The sequence below is a fragment of the Orcinus orca genome, chromosome 15 (genome assembly GCF_937001465.1).
Source record: "Orcinus orca chromosome 15, mOrcOrc1.1, whole genome shotgun sequence".
Classification (NCBI taxonomy): domain Eukaryota; kingdom Metazoa; phylum Chordata; class Mammalia; order Artiodactyla; family Delphinidae; genus Orcinus; species Orcinus orca.
In genome coordinates, this window is record NC_064573.1 from 46,728,545 (window position 1) to 46,750,238 (window position 21,694).

Here is a 21,694-nt window from a genome sequence, read left to right on the forward strand (position 1 = left end):
TGTTAGTTTCTGCTGTACAACAAGGTGACTCACTTATACATATATATATATATATATATATATCCTTTTTCATATTCTTTTCCCTTATGGTTTATCACAGGATATTGAATATACTTCCCTGTGCTATATAGTGTTATCCATTCTGTATATGCTGGGGGGGGGGTTCTTATAGTTTTTAACCTTTTTGATTTTCTTGCCCAGATTCAAAATTCTTCCACCCTTCCTGAGTCGACCATTCTTTTGATAACCAAATAAACCGACTCTTCCCCCATCCCCTGTAAAGTCCAGTGTCCTCTGTCTGCCCCAGTGGGCTTATCATTTCTTCTGCTCATCAGCTATTCCATTTTCTGCTTATGTTCCTTCTCCATGTTTTATCTCCTAGAACCAAATGCTCTGCAGTGTATCAGTCCGAAACCTTTGGCCACACTATCATGCCTAACCGACTTTCATTGATTTGGGAGGTTCAGAGAATAGTGTTCAGCACATTATAGAATTGGAAACAACTTACATTGAAAGTAGTTATTGTGGTTGCAAACGTTTGTTGGCCATTTCCTAAAAAGGGAATTTCTCATTGGTTGTATCTTTCCTTTGGTTCTAACCGACTACCATATTCATATATAAACCTGAACCCAGCCCCTCCCTTTTTAGACCATTTTTCCCCTTACTTTTTTCAGAGTTATTTAACCTCTCAAAAAAATTAATGAATAGCTCCACAATTCCTCTTACTTTATTATACAGAAAAATCCACCCTTCCTTTTCTGCACACTCTCTCAACTAAACTATCCCAGGAATCTCACTTTCATAACCAAAGTGGGTTTTTAAGGCACCAGGGAATTTTCCTAAAGAACAGTTTCCCTAGCGATGGCACCAGGGAATTTTCCTAAAGAACAGTTTCCCTAGCGATGGCATTCTGCCACCCCCTAGAAGGCAAAAAGTGGCTGCCATTTGTTTTGTTTTTAATACCAAACCCTCTTTCTTGTTAACATTAGTATTTTCAACGCATATTTATTTTCACACAATGGTTATGAAAGATACCAGAATGACAAAATAAAATTCTTGGTTTTCCAGAATTGGGAGAAAATATCCCAAAGGCCCTTGTATTCCTTTGAAAGCAGACTAAAGTCCGACCAAATGTAGCTGGCTGTGAGGTATACTTCACTCAGCAAATTTCCTTAAAATGCATGTATTTTAATTCTGTTCCATGGAATTATTCAACCTTAAGGTTGAAATATTAAGATGCTTATTGAAGACTTTTCTGTCGCTTAAACACAGAAAGAAAAGCTCCAGGTGGTGGATCTCCTTTCTCTCCCCTTGGGTTAATATATTACAGCCCTTATTGTGTGCACCAAAACTAAACATCTTGCCAGGGGACACATACCCCATGTGTCCTGCTAAGGAGGCGGTGTGCGATGCTTGAAATGTTTGAGATGACAAATAGCCCAGCAGGTCTGGCCTCTTCTCCTCCTGCCCTGCGCTGCTGGCAATCTATTTCAAATTGTGTGTGCATTGTCGGGTGAACATGTATCCATGAGTGCCGACTTCACCCCAAGCAGTGTCCTACTGAATACGGGATTAAGTGAAAGTCTCTGGAGACCAGCCAGAGAATGAAAGTGCACTTGATCACCAGAGGCACCATCAGCTGAACAGAAGAAACCTCTAGGTTCCCTGCTTCTTTCAAATGTTTGTGGTGTCATATGCAATTCTGTGAAATATTTCTGAAAAGGCAAAAAATAAAAATATGCACCAAGCGCATTCTTTAGATGACTAGTTCACCCATCCATGGGGCCATCATTTGGACACCAAGGACAAAATCTAGGTTTTGAACGATATTGAGTTGAAGCCAACCTTGCCATTTTGCTTAAAGCCCAAATAGTACTTTCCAGCACAAAAATGTCCCCTCTCTGAATCTCAGGAAACAGAGTGCGGTGACTGTGTTAATAATCCTGGTGACATCCGGATGGGTAGATATTGTTGGAAGCAAGACACAGCAACCTGGCTACATCAGGCTGAATCCATGGAAATGATGGCAGAGTTCACAGCCTGCTTTTTTTTTTCACTTTAAGGCTGGGCTATCGCAAGTGTGTGATCCGGATTTTGTAACATCTTCCTCATCTTTTTGAAATGACTCTTTTCTATATGTGTATGTAGTATCACTTTTCCAGGATTTCCTACCAGTTTCTCAAGAACTGATGTCAGCCTGCCTATTAACGCTCAGGCTTGATGTTTTTCCCCCAAATATTTGGCAGTGTCACAACACGGTGAAAAAAAATTATCAAAGTGTTTTCTATAGATATTCAGTATTCTGAGAGAAATTTCTTATGTGTTTGAGAGTATAAGTGAGCTGTACACATGTGGAAATGACGTCTCCCCTTCCAGAGCTACCCCAGGAAAGATGAAAGGATGAAAGTAATATTACAAAGGTCTACAACCCTCCAGGCCTCCCCTCCACTGCCCTCAGCCAGATTTAAATACGGTTGGTTTAACTGGAAGATAAAAAGCTGAAATTTACCAAAAAAAAAAAAAAATGCAAATCACCTTGTAACTTTTTTCAAAAGTCTGTAGCAAATAGTGAATTGGGGAATTTAAAATCAAAGTGACAGATTGGGGCTATGTAAGCAACCAGTTCAGATAATTTTATGGAAAATAAAACTTACATATTTCACACAACAAAGGGGAAAGAATAGATTTGACCCATTTCCTAAAAACTTCAGAGAACATTTTATACAAATGAAAGTGGATCATCTCTATCTTTTAACACCATGTGAGAAGGAAAGGCTTACCCTGTCCCACTTTATTTACTTTATACCAGTATAATGTTTTCACTTTTTTAATAGATAAATTTAACAATGATTCATTTACAAAGAAATTTGATTGAATTTCATTTATTTGTATTTTACCCACTTAGAGTAAACATTGCTAAGAGTTTTTGAGATAGGAAACTGGAGACTGCACAAATAAAAAGGGTAATTTAAAACAATCTGTGTCTTTCAGTTTTATATAGAAATTAAACCAACATCAGAAAAATCTGAGAGAGCATATGCCGTAACCAGTATGATCTTCGAAAGTCCTGGATTCAGATCCAGATTCTAACACTTACTGGGTAATCTTCAGCGAGTTCACCCTCTGAGACTTTGTTGTTTTTACATTTATCATCTGTGGATAAAATACCTCCCCCTTCCTTCCCTTGGAGTGTTATGAGAATTCACTGAGACCCTGTTTATGACCCCATCATTTCCATGCATTCTTATAGGAGCTACCCTCAGTGTTTGTGTCACGACAGACCTGCCCTGTAATTGCTGGGTCTGGGGCAGGAGAACCAATATAACCCCCTTTTCTTTCTACCTTCATCACAGCCCTCCATCACAGCCCTTCCAGCATCATGAGGGACCTCACTCACATGCACTGGGACCAGTCTGCACACACATCCAAGCCCCAGGCATCCTTTGAACACCCCTCTACAAGCCTTGTACTAGTGGTGCAATATGGTCCCCCCTTCTAGAGTTCTGATCTGGGGAGAAAGCTCATACGACCCTGCAGGGCCTTGGGGATGTTTGGCCAGAGAAGTCTGGCATCCCAGGTACCCAGTGCATGGTCCAGGTAAGGCAGGGACTCCGTGAGCAAACATTTTGGTCCTTCTCACCCTCTGTGAAGTGACATGTCTGGAAGAGCTCAAGACCGGACCCTCTAAAGTGTAGCCCCTATAGCCAGGGAGTAGTCTCACCCCCACAATTCCTGGGGCTCTCTGAAAGGCAGTCCTCTTTCCTTTCCTTCAGGTTTTATTTCTAGTTCTTTTAGCATAGAAGATGTAGTGAAATAATTATTTTGCATTCCCAGTTTATTTTGCATAGAATACTACTGTTTTGTTGTTGACCTGTGTACAAGATACACAATGCTTTCAGCTGCAAGTAACTAAAAACTGTCACTTAAACATTAAAAGGTTAAATAACCCATAACAAGAAATCTCAGGGTGGGGTGGTTCCATGGCACATGAATTCAGAGCCTTAGGGACATCCTCCTGGGGTCTGTTCCCTTCAGTCATCCTTGCAGTGCGTGCTGTTCTTCTCCTGTTCCAGGCATCATACCTAGATGTGACAACATCCACCGAAAGAAAAGAAGGTACATAAACTCAAAATGGATTAAAGACCTAAATGTAACGCCAGACACCATCAAACTCTTAGAGGAAAACATAGGCAGAACACTCCATGGCAAATCACAGCAATATCCTTTTTGACCCACCTCCTAGAGAACTGGAAAACAAAACAAAACAAAACAAATAGGACCTAATGAAGCTTAAAAGCTTTTGCACAGCAAAGGAAACCATAAACAAGATGAAAAGACAACCCTCAGAATGGGAGAAGATATTTGCACATGAAGCAACTGACAAAGGGTTAATCTCCAAAACTTATAAGCAGCTCATGCAGCTCAATATGAAAAAAAACAAATGACTCAATCCAAAAATGGGCAGAAGACCTAAATAGACATTTCTCCAAAGAAGATATACAGATTGCCAACAAACACATGAAAGAATGCTCAACATCATTAATCATTAAAGAAATGCAAATCAAAACTACAGTGAGATATCTCACACCGGTCAGAATGGCCATCATCAAAAAATCTAGAAACAATAAATGCTGGAGAGGGTGTGGAGAAAAGGGAACACTCTTGCAGTGTTGGTGGGAATGTAAATTGATACAGCCACTATGGAGAACAGTATGGAGGTTCCTTAAAAAACTACAAATAGAACTACCATATGACCCAGTGATCCCACTACTGGGCATATACCCTGAGAAAAACCATAATTCAAAAAGAGTCATGTAACAAAATGTTCATTGCAGCTCTATTTACAATAGCCAGGACATGGAAGCAACCTAAGTATCCATCGAGAGATGAATGGATAAAGAAGATGTGGCACGTATATACAATGGAATATTACTCAGCCATAAAAAGAAACGAAATTGAGTTATTTGTAGTGAGGTGGATGGACCTAGAGTCTGTCATACAGAGTGAAGTAAGTCATAAAGAGAAAAACAAATACCGTATGCTAACACATATATATGGAATCTAAGGGAAAAAAATGGTCACGAAGAACCTAGGGGCAAGACGGGAATAATGACACAAACCTACTAGAGAATGGACTTGAGGACACAGGGAGGGGGAAAGGTAAGCTGGGACGAAGTGAGAGAGTGGCATGGACATATGTACACTACCAAATATAAAATAGATAGCTAGCGGGAAGCAGCCGTGTAGCACAGGGAGATCAGCTCGGTGCTTTGTGACCCCCTAGAGGGGTGGGATAGGGAGGGTGGGAGGGAGACGCAAGAGGGAAGAGATACGGAGATATATGTATATGTATACCTGATTCACTTTGTTATAAAGCAGAAACTAACACACCATTGTAAAGCAATTATACTCCAATAAAGGTGCTAAAAAAGAAAGAAAAATTTAAAAAAAAGAAAAGAAAAGAAAGGAAAAGAAAAGAAAAGAAGATGTTTTCTCCCATCTCTTGTTTTTTATTGGCATGGGAAACCTTTCAATGAAATTCTTCAACGGAATTCATCTGACATGTCATTGGCCAGAAACGTCAAATGACCATGGAAAGAAAGGGGAGTGGGACCACGATGATGAGTTTATGTCAGTCATGTTTCGTCCATGTCATCCATGTGACTGGAGGGGAGGCACTCAGCTGTGTCTGCCATAGTACACACGGCTAGAAAGTCACTCCCCTCCCCTGGGAATGCCAGCTTCTCAATCTTGTGCAGATCTAAGCTTGCAGTGGCTGAAGTCGGGGAGAAGACTCTCGTCCATGCTCCCACTCCCTTCCTGTGTTCACCTGCACCCTCTCCGGGGTGGGGGAGTGGGGGTCCTCTACTTCCTGTCCTTCTGGGTAAGCTGCATCAGAAGGAGCTCCCCTCTGCACTGTGTCAGCCTTGGCTTGCTTTTTCCCAAAACCAGCATCTCACACCGAACACCCATAAAAGATTTCGCCAGAAAATAACTTATTGCCTTAGGTGTTCAGAGGATATTTATTTCCCTTCCCTCCTGGAGCGTCTCCTCTTCTGTCTCTATTATTAGGTAAAGGCCCACTTCCAGCCCCTGCTGGAGGCCGCATCCACTGAGCCAGTCAACAGACTCTGCTTTCCACAGCCCTTCCCTTGGCCGTGAGTTTCTTGTCTACTCTTTTTTGTTTTTTGCGGTACGCGGGCCTCTCACTGTTGTGGCCTCTCCCGTTGCGGAACACAGGCTCCGGACGCGCAGGCTCAGCGGCCATGGCTCACGGGCCCAGCCGCTCCGCGGCATGTGGGATCTTCCCGGACCGGGGCACGAACCCGTGTCCCCTGCATCGGCAGGCGGACTGTCAACCACCGCGCCACCAGGGAAGCCCTCTTGTCTACTCTTTACAGAGTGTTGCAGACATAAAATACTGAGCCTTCTGCCCGTCATGTCATAGGGGCTTGACAGCATTTCTCTCTTGTTGCTTTCTCTGAAGGACCCAAGTGTTGGTGAGCCTCTTCCCCTATACATCAAATGGACTAGATCATTAACAACTTTTCTAGTAAACTCGGGTAGTCAATCAGGTTTACAGAGGATAGTTTTACAAGATCACAAAGTACACTGCAAAGGCTGAAAGCAGTAAATCCATGGCCACTAATCTACGTACACTTTCTTCATCGTCTTCCTTCAGTCTGTGAGATAAGAGCTTCCCTGCATGTCTAAGGCCCAAACCTTTGATGCAGGTCAATGTGAAGGAAAGGATAAGTATGATGAGGATTTTTTAAAGATAAAAAAGGAAAAACTTGGGGCTACTGGGAATGTAAATGGTGCTGACATCTCAAAGAATAAATGAAGCTCACCTCTGGCCCCTAGCAGCTTTCTTCACAGGCTAATGAGGAGATGATTAAGAACACAGGAGAGAGCAGTGAAATGTGCTCATTTCCTTCAGATGAAAAGCTGGGCTGGATTGTGTGTCCGTGAGCCAAATAAATTGTATTTGAAGTGAACAAACTCCAACTTCACAAGCATAGTGTCTGACTGGACTCAACTCATTACCTTTCTTAATGAAATGTTTCCCCTTGTCACCTTCATACAGAAAATGAACCCTAAATAATATCAAAGCTCTTAATTCAATATAGATTCTACTAATTTATCATTTAAAAGTAAATCTACCCAGGGAAAGTAAGATAATTTTAAATTATTTAGCAGAAATGGCTGTTGAATCTTTTCAGTGTTTCAGTTCAGCGGGTTTCTGTATAATTTCCAACCATCAGCGATAAAGTTTTTGAAGCCTGGATGAATATTTAAATGTTGTTTCAAACGGGTGCCTCATTTGATGGTTGACAAGTTCTGAAATTCTACATAATTGGCAAGTCTCCACTTTACTTTTGATCAATAACCTGGACATAGGCTAATACTGTAATACTTTTATTAAACCAAAGTACATATTAATCTATATAGATTATACATAAATTAACCATACTCAATAATAACATGTTTCATTCTGTGTCATGAAGAGGAATAAATTTAAATGCTAAAATGCTGGATAATAGAACATATTTATAGGTATAGTTGAGCAAGCCATCTTAGGAAAGAAGGAACCTAGGTGAGCCCTGCTTTAAGGGGGAAAAAAAATCAATATATACTGGTATATATTGATAGGTTTATCAATAAATATTCTTACTATGAAAACAGAAAAAGGAGGTGTTCTTATTATCTTTTGATTATAACAAAGTATGCCAAAACTTAATGGTATAAAACAAACATTTATTTTGCTTTCAGTTTTGTAGGTTAGAAATTTTGAAAAGGTTCAGCTGGGCAATTTGTCTAATCCATATGGTGTTCGCTGAAGCAACTGGAGCTGGAAAATCCACTTCCAGGATTGCCTCATCATCCACACAACGTTTGGCACCTGGGTTGGTGTGGCTGGAACAGCTAGTTGTCAGTCGTGTATGATTCAGGCAGCTCACGTTCCACGGGGCCTCCAGGTGTGGCTCACTTGAGCTTCCTTACAGCATGGTGGTCTCAGGGTAGTCTTTCTTACATTATGGCCAGATTTCTCTCAGAGCAAGTATTAAAAGACTCGGGAAGTGGGAGCTGCCTGATTTTCAAGGCCTAGAAACTGGCATTTCCAGCATATTCTACTCGTTAAGCAATTTACGAATGCCTGGACAGTTCAGCAGGAAGGAAACTGACTCCACCTCTTAAAACATGGTCATTGTTATTCTAGCACAGGACTGAATAATTATATTATGAAAAGATTCTTTATTTTGCAAAATAATTCATTCCTATTTCTTTTATATAATGAAGATTCCAAGGGCACCTAGAATATTATGTCACTTAAGAATAATTATTCACGGGGCTTCCCTGGTGGTGCAGTGGTTAAGAATCTGCCTGCCAGTGCAGGGGACACAGGTTCAAGCCCTGGTCCGGGAAGATCCCACATGCCGCAGAGCAACTAAGCCTGTGCGCTACAACTACTGAGCCTGTGCTCTAGGGCCCATGAGCCACAACTGAGCCCACGTGCCACAACTACTGAAGCCCGTGCGCCTAGAGTCCGTGGTCCACAACAAGAGAAGCCACCATAACGAGAAGCCTGCACACTGCAACAAAGAGTAGCCCCCGCTCGCCGCAACTAGAGAAAAGCTTGTGTGCAGCAGCGCAGACCCAACGCAGCCAAAAAGTAAATAAATAAAATAAAATAATTTATTTAAAAAAAGAATAATTATTCACACCTAACGTACAAGGAACATGTTATTGTACAAAGGAAAGTACAAATGCACACATCCCTGCTTTGGTCAGTAGCTGAAACATATATTAGTAAAACTAGCATTCCCATTTTGCAGAGATATTTAAGACCTGGGTTTGGGTTGATTGGATTTTTTTTCCAGTCTGACTTCAACATCTAAAGGTCTTCCAAAAAACTTCTCTGCCAACAAATGACTGCTTCAGAATGAGGTTCTGAATATCAAAAGGTTTACTTTAAGATTTAATTCACCCAGGCCAATGTTGGGAATCTGAAAGGAACTGTTGCTTGTCACATTAATTATGTGCTTGTCAGGTGGATCTAAGTCGGAAGAAATTCTGTACTTGAGAATTTCCAAGAGAACATAAAACTGTTGTTTCTCCTACTGATTTTCCTATTTCTCTGTAGAGGGGTCAGCCCAGGAAAAATCTTTGAGCATTCAGTTCTTCTCAGGCTTTTTACACACGATGACGGATGGCAGACCCCAGGGCTGGGGGGCGCAGATGGAGTATCAGCTCTGCCAGGGCAGATGGCCAAGCTCAGAGGCCAGATCTATCGGTATCGATACGTTTCTGAAGGGCCATTTTCTGTGGCTCAGTATACACTGTCTGGAGCTCACAGCATGCGGTGTGCTCATAATGGCTCCAACTGCCTAAGCATCCTAGTGACACATCAACTCAGCAAATAGAAACGGACAAAAGAGCAAGTGGAGTTTATCTAAATGTGCAGGAGGGTAGTGAGGGTCCACAGCCATAGAGGCTCATCACAGGGTCTGCTGAGGCCAGTGCCGTTTCAGCATCAGCATAAATCCAGGTATCAATAATAAAATAAACTCCTCTGCCTTTTTGTACAATTGACCAAAGAGAAACTATGCAGTTTCTACAGTCTATTTTTTTTAACTTTTTATTTTATATTGGAGTATAGTTGATTAACAATGTTGTGTTAGTTTCAGGTGTACAACAGAGTGATTCAGTTATACATATACGTGTATCTATTCTTTTTCAACTTCTTCTCCCATTTAGGTTGTTATATAATATCGATCAGAGTTCCTTGTGCTATATAATAGGTCCTTTTTGGTTTTAGACTAGCTGGTCTTTACAGTGGCTTAGTTATGTGTCTCTGTTCCTGCCCTATAGTACGGTACTTAAAATCTTCTCAAATCCCTGTTTGTACAACTTCTTTTGGTATTATTGAAAGATAGTATTTACCTATCTAACTAAAGAGACCTGTGAATCTTGGAAATGTCAAGTTGTTCAAGGTCTTACCATTTGTTTCAAGGACTAAGTTCTGGTAATGAGGTCCTCTAGTTTCTAGAAAAGCTCTCCCTTTCTATTTAGACTGTATCAGACTGTTGACAGTTCCATAGCTGCTGGTCAGTACAAAATATGGGTAGGGATTTGGACCACACATGCTGGGTTCTAAAATCGTGTCATCTGAGCTCATAATTGGGGAGAGTTTTGCCATATCAATGTGTTTTATCAAACCAATTTGTATTTGGAAAGAGTTACGAGGAGAGGAAAGGAATTCACTAAAGTGAAAAGCTAGTTCTCAATTAGGAATTCTAAGGGAAAGCAAGAAAGAGATGTGATGGTAAAAATCTGAAGAAACTCTCAAAATAAACTTTATAATATTTGTGTAAACAAAGCCATTGACCTTGAGAATATGTAGAAGTATCATATGTTACCAGGGACCACCTGACATGGAACATTCATAAAGAGAAGCACCTGGCAATACACTATGTTGCTATTTTCCAGGCACTGAAGTGAGAACATTATAAACGTGATTGCATTATGCACTCAAAATATTTAGGATTATTATCAAACACATTATTTTGTTTAACCCTCACAATGACCCTGTGAAGTAGGAACTAGTATTATCCCTATTTCCAGATAAATACAATTTAGAGAGGTTAAATGATAGTGTCCCACATTGATTAAGTGGAAGAGCTCTTTACCACTCTACAGACCTGCCTGTAATCACCGCAGCCAGTAAGCTCAGAAAGGGTACAAATCTCAGCTTCAAAGTCTAATCCTGCTAATCACTAACTGGAACCTTGTGCCATTTCAGAGAATTTCCTGAGCCTCCTTTCTCCACTGGAAAATGGAAGTAATTTTCATCTACTCCATGAATTGGCAACTGAGAAATTGGTGTGCAGTGAGGAAAGCTTGATAAGATTCCATGACAGACTTTATTACACAATGATGGAAGCAGGTAGAACAGCGTATATTTTGGAGATTAGACTATATCTGATTGTAAAAATCACAGGACACACACCACATGTACATACATGTAATGCATTATGTATATGTAGATATATGAATATATAGACACACACATATATGTATATACCCACTATTTGTATATGTGTATACACATAAATACGTATATATGTGTGCACAAAATTTTCTTTTCATTAGAAGTGGCATAAGATACTGACCTGTGATACAAGCACCCTGCTCATTATTGGTGAGACATCGTTGGGTTGCCATGTATGTGTCTGTGGTTTTCAAAGATCAGAAACAATCACTTCGATTAAGGGACTACTTCCGTACTGAAGTACTGAAATGTGCTATAAGTGGATATATATTTAATGTTTCTCCATGAAACCATATCGACCGCAAGTCTAAAATAGCTTTGAAAAATATCGACTAAGTTAGTTGTGAAAATTAAAGTAAATAATTTTTAAGTGTTATTAGGGTGCCCGACTCATAGAAGGTACTGAATAAATACCAAACTACTAAAAAAGTTCAAAATCTGAAGGTCTTTTTGGCATTCTACTCCTGAAACATTATTATTAGGTATTTAGCAGCTAAAATAAGCAGTTCATTTATTCAGACAGATAATTTGATAAATAACGAAGAGCTAGTTTTTAAAAAGTCTATGGAAATATTTTAACAAAATAATTTATTCAGGCAGCCCTCCAAACCTAAGGACTGATTATATACGGCTTATGGATAGATATCCAAATGCTTACTCCTCCCTGCCTTTCACCCCAACTATTTTTTATCCTCTCGTTATTTATTTGCCACTAAGTAGTTCAGTGATTTGGCAAAGTTATTTACCAAATTTCTACCAAGTTTTCTTACCTGAAAATCGGTAGAATGTTTGTAAAGTCTCATAATACTGTGAAGATAAAATGAATGAACACATATAATATGTTGATTACAGTGATGAGCACATAGATATTGTTTAATAAACATTAGCTACTATTATTAGCATGATTATAAAAATAGCACTCTGCTAATACCACTTGGAAACGATATTGGAAGTAAAACTCAAATTGTTTATGTTTTCAGTTGAAATACAAGACTTAGGTAGAGATAGATACAATAGATAAATATAGATAAACAGATACTATGTATATGTATGTCTTGTGTACACACACACACACACACACACACACGCACAAGCACTAGAGAGAGAAGAGGAGACAACAGAAAGGAACATGTATTGAGGAGATACTCTATGCCTTGTTCCCAGGGTTACATAGCTCCTAAGAACCAGTGGTTAAGACAGGAAGTCACTCCATCTAACTCCAAAGCCCATGTTTATTTCACTATATCATGCTGTTTCCTGTGGGAAGAGATTGACTAAGAAAAACCTTGCATGTAGGTGAATTTTATTTGCATTTAGGTGAATATGTAAAATATATAAAATTCATATCCTCTCTGATTACAATCAATAAGCAGGAATCTTTGGTATACTAATACCCAAAACAACAGTAATTTTTTAAGCTATTGATAAAGGCATTTTTTCCCCCATTACTCAAATGCTCATTCTGAAGATTACTTTTCTCTTAGGTCTTGCATTAAAATAGCTAAACATGCAATAGTGGTGATCTGTGTATTAGGCTGGCTCTACAAATCAGCTAGCACTGTAACCTAGTAACCCCGTCTGTAACTGAGGCATTTGAAGTGAGTGAATCTTAAAGCCCCGCCCTCTCTAAGTCCCTATAAAGGAAACAGAATTAAAACCCTACCTCCTTCTATTTTTCCTAGTTAACTCAGAAGTAGAGAAGTACTACAGATTTTCATTATCCAGAAATATTGCCAGCACTTTTCCATTAAAGTCTAGGTGAAACAAACGGTATTAAAAAAAAATTCATGGGAGTTCACATTATATTATCTGGTAGTTACGATACTCTCCCCCGCTGCCTTTTTAAAAATAAGTAGCGTGTGCACAGTAATTTTCCTTGTCATGATTCTATGCCATCTTCATAGTGCATTTTGCCAAAGAAACATCGGACATAAATGAACATTCTCAGGTATCCTAGCAACAGGATGTGATTAATAATACCTCTCAGAGCAGGGCAGATAAAATGCCTGTGACTGAACGCACACTCAGAACTGGCACTGAGAAATTGGTAGCGCAGTGAGGGAAGCTTGATAAGATTCCATGACACACTTTATTACACAATGATGGAAGCAGGTAGAAGAGAGAGTATATTTTGGAGATTAGACTATGTCAGATTGTAAAATTACAAGATATATATCACATGTACATATATGTAGTGCATTATATGTATGTATATATGCATATATGTACACGCATATGTGTATACCCACTATTTGTATATATGTATAGACATAAATATATATATGTGTGTGCACAAAATTTTCCTTTCATTAGAAGTGACATAAGATACTGAGTTGTGGTACAAACACCCTGCTCATTATTGGTGAGACATCTTGGATTGCCGTTTAGGTGCCTGTGGTTTTAAAAGATCAGAAACAATCACTTTGATTAAGGAGCTATTTCCATACTGAAGTACTGAAATGTGCTATAAGTGGATATATATTTAATGTTTCTCCATGAAACCGTATCAACCCCAACTCTAAAATAGCTTTTAAAAATATCAGAACTCAGTTTATATAAATAAATAGCCATGAGATGTGGAATTTTAATGTTCAACTAAATACATTTTCTCAGAAGAAAAGTTGGTAAAACTTCTATTAAGTGGTAAATGAACCCAAATTTTCATAATAAAATTATCCCATAAGTATTAGTTATGTAATACTGTATAACAGTTTACCCAAAACTTAGCAGCTGAAAACAACAGTAAACATTTATCATGTGACACGGTTTCTGTGGGGAACTCTGGAGTGGCTGGTTGGGTTGTTCTGGGTCAGGATCTCGCAGGAAGTTGCGGTCAAGGAGACAGCCAGAGCTGCGGCCATGTGAAGGTTTGAGTGAGGCTAGAGAATGCGCTGTTCATGTGCGGGCAAGTTGATGCTGACTGCTGGCAGGAGGCCTCAGTTCCTCATTGGTTGTTGACTGGAGCCCTTGGTTCCTCACTGGCTATGGACAGGAGGTCTCAGTTCCTCTTTGGCTGTTGATGGTGGCCTCAATTCCCCATTGGCTCTTGACTAGAGGCCTCAGTTCCTCATTGGCTGTTGACAGGAGGCCTCAGTTCCTCATTGGCTGTTGACAGGAGACCTCAGTTCCTTGCCACATGGGTCTCTCCTTTGGGCTGCTTGGGTGTCCTTGTAACATATTATCTGGCTTTCCTCAGAGGAAGTACTCTGAGAGACAACAAAATGGAAGCCACAATGTTTTTTGAGGCCCAACCTTGGAAATCACACTTGATTATTTCTGCAAAACCCTACTGGTTACAAGTCAGTCTAATTCAGTGTGGGAGCAGACAACACAAGGATACAAATGCCAGGAGGTGGGAAGACGAGGATCATTGGGGTCAGACCTTGGAGGCTGGCTACCACACCCTGTTATTAATCTTCAATACATTCATTGTCAACTTTAAGGATTTATGATGCATTCTTAGACAAGTTAAAGACTCTCCAAAAAGATAGGGTTTTTTTAAACATCTTTTTTATAATTTTTTTTAATGATTCAGGACTTGAATAGCATTTTTGAAAATTCATGAAAGTGTTTGAGGCCCCTAGTATATAAAAATTTATAATCAAAGGTACATAGTGGCTTGCCCAATAAAAATCTTTAATGAGGAGGTACCCCATCATATTTGGTAATGAATGAAACCTTTAAATGGGCCATTCATGCCATTTATCTGTTTGTATAATTGAAATAAATTGCATCAAACAAGTCCTCTGGAAATCACCCAAATGAATAGAATGTGAGATTAATCAAGATGCCAGTTAAATGAATTCTACACTTTGGGCAGCTGCGCAGGGGAAGGATTATACGTTTTCCACCTTACAGTCTAGGATTGTAAAAGACACGAAGGGCTGATAGAAAAACTTAAAGTTTACATGAGCTTCCATAAACTCTCAGTAACTAGCTCCATCTGTGACAAGTTGATAAATGACAAGAAGGTGATGGCTGGAAGGGTGGCCCTCACTTACTCATCGCAAAACCAAGGCTCTCACCTCAACTGTGGTGTTTACACACACCACTGCCCTGGTGCAATGTTTCCTATCTAAGCCTGTAAACATGCTGAAGTGTCCCAGAAACCCTGACTGAACTCCTGCCCAAACTGTTACCTCATCTCATTCATGTTTGTGCTGGCAAATGTCGTGAACAAGTCATTTCCTCCTCAGCCTCATCTTCCTCATCGCCCACTGCTCTTCAGACCCTCACAGCCTCTTACTATCCCCTCTCTGCTAAAACTTCTCACTCATAGTCTAGCAACAACCGCGTGAACTCAGCGGTATCGGATGCTGTTGGCACCCCTGATACTTCTTAAAACTTTATTTATGGTACATGACTTTGTGCTCTTTTGATCTCCATGGAGGTCTGCTTCTCCTTCTGTATTCTCATCGTCCTTTATCACAAAACAAGAGTAGAATTTTTGTTTTCTTGGTCACTGTCTTCAGCCCAGCCCTCTGTTCTGTCTTTATGTTTCCATTTCCCCCCCTCAGCTCCAGCCATCTTCTCAAGATGCACATTTTCTGCATCTATAATTTCAGTTTTGATCTCTCTCCCAAACTCCGTCTCTGGGTAGCACTTCAAACTCATGAAGTCCAAACTGAACTCATCATTCCCATGCTCCCACCCTATTTTACCATTTCCCCAAATTGCATCACCATACCCAAAGTCAACTAGCAGCCATTCATCTTGACCTTTCCTTTTCCCTTGCACTTCACATTTTGTAAACTCCTGGGCCCTATAGGTTCTGCCTTCCTACCGTCTCCTACACCCCTCACTTCCCTCCTCTCTGCTCCCACTGTCATACGCAACCAATTACCTCTTGCCCAACCTCTGGGACAGGGGTCCCCCACTCCCCGGCTGCAGACCTTTGGAACCAGGCTGCAGGAGGTGAGCGGTGAGCGAGTGAGCAAGGCTTCATCTGCTGCTCTCCATCGCTCCCCATCACTCCCCACCACTCCCCACCGCTCCCCACCACTCCCCATCGCTCCCCATTGCTCCCCACCGCTCCCCACTGCTCCCTACTGCTCCCCACCGCTCCCCATAGCTCCCCACCACTCCCCACCGCTCCCCATCGCTCCCCACCACTCCCCATCACTTGCATTACCATGTGAACCATCCCTCCCCTCCCTCGTCCATGGAAAAATTGTCTTCCACGAAACCGGTCCCTGGTGCCAAAAAGGTTGGGGACCGCTGCTCTAGGATACTTCCTCCTATGGAAGGCTACTCTCATTCAGGTTTTTAAAGCAAGCCCTAAACATGACCCTTCTTGCTCAAATAGCCTTGTCCTACATAGCCCATTACTGTTTCTTTTGCCAAGAATCAATCCTTTCCCCTTTTCAAATTCCCCAAATCACATGTATCTCTCAAGGTCCAAATCTAATACTACTTTCTCCGTAACTTCATGGCACCCTTTTATTTCTTAAAATAATCGTTTCATCCTCTCATGTCTTTAAACATTTATACCCTTTGGGGGCACATCTCATTTCATGTTATATTGTCTGTCCTTTACCTTCCCAAGTAGGTTGTAAGAGGCCATGGTCTTATCTTAGTCAGGTGTCTACCCCCATGTAGAACAGTTGTTCTATGGGGATTTGCACCTTGTAGGTTTATTGTTGAGTAAATGGCTCTTACTAACAAGATTTTTTAAACCCAGAAGCATGTTTAATGCATACTCATTAATTTTTGACTTTCGTAAATTGATTTGAGAATACTTTTCACCCCTTTCCTCTGTGCCCAGTCATCTCTAGAAGAATGTTGGATACGGCTGACCTAGTGACTATGTCTGGAAATTACCATAAACTGGGCTTTCATCTTAGTTGCATCATATTCTCATGGCTGCACATTGCAACTGACCTGCCACTTCTTATTTCAGGGAGAGTGGAGCAGAAAAGAGAACAAAGAGCAGCTTCAGGTAAGATGTTGACTAATTGGCCTCAGCTTTATGTCGTGTTTTTACTTCCACCTTGAAAAAGTCTATTTGCAATGTAGTATTCAAAAACTCACCTAAAACTGTAATAGTTCATAATCCTAGACTTGACTGATTTTAAATTAATTAAAATAAATGAATGCATTTAGCTTTTTCACTTCCACATCAGTCATGTCCTTTTCATCCTATCTTTCTATTCAAACAAAAATGAGATGGCCTGTTATTTAATTTTTCCATGATTATCCATTTAAAAGGTAAGTGTTGCAAGCACCGATTTCAAAATATGAAGGTTGTAATCGTTGACAACTATTTCATCTTCCCAAATACGTATGAATCTCGATTATTTTTCTTAAACCCATTTATGTAGCTAATGTTTTTCAGGACAGTGTCAACTACTTAACCAAGAAGAATCTTTACATTTTGGAGAAATTTTAAAAAACATTCCACTTCTAAATCCTAATATATATTCAGAAGTGAGTGACGCTTTGTCGCAATGCCATTGCACATAGTAGGGGGGTCAATATTTGCTATCTAATACAAAAATGAGTCTTTACATTTCCATATTTTCATCACTTGGCTTTTGGCTTAAAGTCATAAGGTAAGATACATTTACCAATTAAATCTTTGCATAAGGGCAATCTTCCAGCTCCCTCCCAATGCCCTAAACTTGTCAATATTTGTAGAGAATTCTAATTTGGCATATACACCTATGCCCACCACCCTTCCGAAGTCTTCACCAACCCACTATTTTATGATATGTGAGAGCGCCCAACATAAAGACACATTACTCCCAAACACCATCTTTTTTCATTTTTTTAGTCTGGTAACAATGCATTATGTGTGTTTCCAAACAGTGAAGTCAACAGAAGACCAAAATCTGTGTTAATCAAAAACTGTATAAACAGCCTAAACCCCTGTCTCTTTTCTCCTTCCCAACCTTAGCATTCATCTCAGACAACTGGGCAACTCACTACCTGCATGATTTCCCTCTTAGATGTTATTGTTTGCCTTCTCCTTGTGGCTCTTTTAAAACCTGATCACGAATACCAAAAAAAATGTAAAGGCAAGCAAGTATCTGGTGTCCTCACAGATGTACTTTCCTCTATTATTGCTCCTTGGGGGAAAATTATTTATACTGTTTCTGAAATGCTATTGCTATGATCCTGTAGGTATGGGCTTAAATAAACTTTATAGTTGGGAAGAAAGCTAAATTGGCCGAAGTGTTAAACCAAATGCCTCTTTCAGTTCCCTCCATGCTCATAGATTCTGATATGCTGTGTGACCAAGGTGACACAAAGGACTAGAGAGAGAGGCAGGAAATGAACTCAGATTTCTTCATTCCTTATTCTTCCCAGTGTCCCCCATTCCTAAGCTTTCTTTTTAAATCAGAGTGCTAGTCAGTTTGACACTGTATTAGGCTTCTTGCTTAATAAAATATTTTTCAACGGTTGGAAAATCTTTTTAAGGCAACAGGAGACACTAATCACCAGGGTTCTGAGGAAACTCCCTTTATTAATGGAGCTAATTTTCCCCAGCTGATTCACAGCTTGTCACTGTGTCCCATTTCTATGAGAAAGTGAAAGAAACTTTCTATGAGAAAGTGAAGTCAAGGAGAACTAATGGACAGAGCTCAAATTATTGGGGACATTTTTTTGACTCCTCATTTCAAAGAACACAAATCCTGCCCTGGGGAAATCTACATTTGTAAAGATAGTCTGAGTTTTCAAAATTGAGACATAACCTTTGCCAGTGTGGTCCTAAGTATCACCATGTTCAATTTGTGGTGCTAGAATGAATGTCTGCCTCTTTATAAAGCATGTGCCTGAGATACCAAGAACACCATGGGCATCCCTGCTTCTCACTTCCTGCCTGGACTTCTTTATATCATTCGTTGTTCATTCTGCTCAGATTCTATGTCCTGCCTGCTGTATTAGACAATACACCCCACACCCTTTTGCTTATATTGGGTCTATCTCTCAGTATGGGAGAAAGAATTTAGAAGAAAAATATTGTAGACAAAAAAAAAAATCCCCATTAAAATAGGGACTTCCAGGACCCTCACTTTTTGGGTAGGTAAAGTTGCACTAAGAATCTTGCACTAAGATGAAAGTTACAGAGGTAAGTTTTTACTCAGAAAAATAAAGAATCTTGCACTAAGATGAAAGTTACAGAGGTAAGTTTTTACTCAGAAAAATAAAGAATCTTGCACTAAGATGAAAGTTACAGAGGTAAGTTTTTAACTCAGAAAAATAAATAACTTTCTAACAAGGAAACCTCTCCAGGACTGGAAAGAATGAGATTGTGTGAGTAAAACTGTACAAAGGTTGGGCCATCACCTGCAAGGGATGTTGATAAGAGATTCATGAAGAGTTTGGTTGGATCATTCCTAAAGTTCTTTCCAATTTTATGTCTATGATTCTACTTACCATTATTACTTTATTGAAATGGTTCTACTGTGTGTGTACGGATTAACACAAAATAAAGCCTTCTAGGGTTGAGAGTCCCTAGTGGTTGAGAGTCCGTCTGCCGATGCAGGGGACACGGGTTCGTGCCCCGGTCCGGGAAGATCCCACATGCCGCGAAGCGGCTGGGCCCGTGAGCCATGCCCGCTGGGCCTGCGCGTCCGGAGCCTGTGCTTCGCAACGGGAGAGGTCACAGCAGTGAGAGGCCCGCGTACCACAAAAAAATAAAAAAATAAAAAATAAAGCCTTCTAAATGGCTCACATTATATAACTGGATGAATCATGTTCCAAAACTTAGCTAAATCAGTTTAGACTGAGTTGCTTAGTGGAGCATATAACTAATAGGGCTAAGACTATGAAATAAAATTCTTCTATAGGATATTTAGCTTCTTTGGGGGAAAAAGTTGTTGTTTGCAACCCCAGCTGTCATTTCAAGTATGATGCTGTTTTCGATAATCCAGGAATGAGTCACAAGAGAATATGTATAACCTGATAGCATTTTTGAAAAGCTATGGTAAGCTTAGTCATTTTTGAAAAATAATTCAAAACATATGCCTCCTGACATTGGATTTGGAAACCCGTGTCAAATTCATAAAACATGGCCAGCAACATCAAAGCTAAATTTGGCTATTTGGGTTGGTAAAGAATATTTAAAATATGGGGTGGTGTAATGGTAAACAGACAAATATTAGGAGTCGTGTTACTAATATCGTCAATTACCTATTCGCCCTTGATTATTTTAAGGGCCCAATGTCCTCACCAGAAAAATAGAAAAAAAAAGAAAAAAAAAAAACAGCTATATTCCATAGATATCTGTCTAAAACCTTTATTGAGTTTGAAGTGTTTTTATCTTATTAGAAAAATCCCTTTTGAGGTCAAGGAATTCTTGCTCTTTAAAAAGCAACACAGGGCTTCCCTGGTGGTGCGGTGGTTGAGAGTCCGCCTGCCGATGCAGGGGATGCGGGTTCGTGCCCCGGTCCGGGAAGATCCCACATGCCGCGGAGTGGCTGGGCCCGTGAGCCATGGCTGCTTGGACTGCGCGTCCGGAGCCTGTGCTCCGCAACGGGAGAGGCCACAACAGTGAGAGGCCCGCGTACCAGAAAAAAAAAAAAAAAAGCAACACAGCAAAAAATATAAAAAATTCTCGCAGAGAAAGGTGCTCCATAAATTATTATTTAGAAAAAGATAAATTAGAAGGCTTACTAGGGTAGGCTATACAGACGCCATCTGTTAAATATATATTGTTCCAATTTTTCCAAAAAGGAGAACACCTTCAAGTCCAGTTAAGTATTAAGTAAAGAATGGCCCTAGTGGACCAGAGAATGAAGTCATCAGTATAGATGATAGTGAGGGTTTCAAAATGAATTTGCCTTCTTTTCATTTATGACATTAGAACATCCCTAAAGTTTAAGTTGTTTTTTTCACTTGCATAATTTGCAAAAACTAACCGGTAAAGAACAATGCTATTTTTTTCTCAACTGAAAAGGTGGAATTTATTATTGGAAATTCAGCAAATGGTAGAACATCTGCTTTGCAAGTTTAGATCTTGCTACTTACTCTTTGACTGGGCTTTTCGCTGCTGTGAAATGTTCTAAAACAGAAATAGTACCTCCATTTTAAAACTTTCAAACACACATTGAACATGCAGTCATTCAGGTTTTTAAAAAGTTAGATACTGAATAAATCCTTCCATCTGTGCGGGAATAGCATGTTCATTTTCTTACACGTTACTCATTTATTGAACGCAAATTTTCACGTGGATGCATATCTAGCGTGATTTTCATCTGTGCTATTACTATTTTGTAATGCTTTTTGCCACAGTTCTGATACCTCAGAAAACCCTCAAAAATAAACGTGAGAAGACCTAATTTGTCATTGTCTTCATTACTGGTGACCAACAGGAAACATGAAGTTAGCAGGCAGGTTGTGTTGCAACAAGTACGCTTAAGTAAACTATCGTTCTTGAAAAGTCTATCATTTCTTGGATTTTTTAACATTCTACATGTTTTATTCTCACTTTGAAAATCATTATTCCAGTTAGAATCAAGGTGGAAAATGCATACCATCCTAACTTGTTCATAGCTTACAAATCTCTTGTCACTTAATAATACTATATAACGTATTTGAAGGTTGCTAAGAAAGTAGATCTTAAAAGTTCTCATCACAAGAAAAAAAGAAAGCTTGTAACCATGTGCAGTGACAAATGTTAACTAGACTTACTGTGAT

At 39.8% G+C, this 21,694-nt stretch overlaps 2 protein-coding genes across 2 annotated transcripts in view; both read left to right on the plus strand.

The window, feature by feature from the left end:
- The window catches only part of CHST9 (carbohydrate sulfotransferase 9), a 243,685-nt gene that overhangs the window by 91,805 nt on the left and 130,186 nt on the right, over window positions 1-21,694 (plus strand). Inside the window, exon 3 of the mRNA XM_049697790.1 lies at window positions 16,953-16,991. Coding sequence (XP_049553747.1) covers window positions 16,953-16,991 — 39 coding nt within the window. The remainder of the gene's footprint in view (window positions 1-16,952; window positions 16,992-21,694) is intronic.
- Window positions 16,977-21,694, plus strand: part of AQP4 (aquaporin 4) — a 175,278-nt gene continuing 170,560 nt past the window's right edge. The window contains exon 1 of the mRNA XM_033435261.2: window positions 16,977-16,991. The gene's annotated coding sequence lies outside the window, so the exon portion shown is untranslated. The remainder of the gene's footprint in view (window positions 16,992-21,694) is intronic.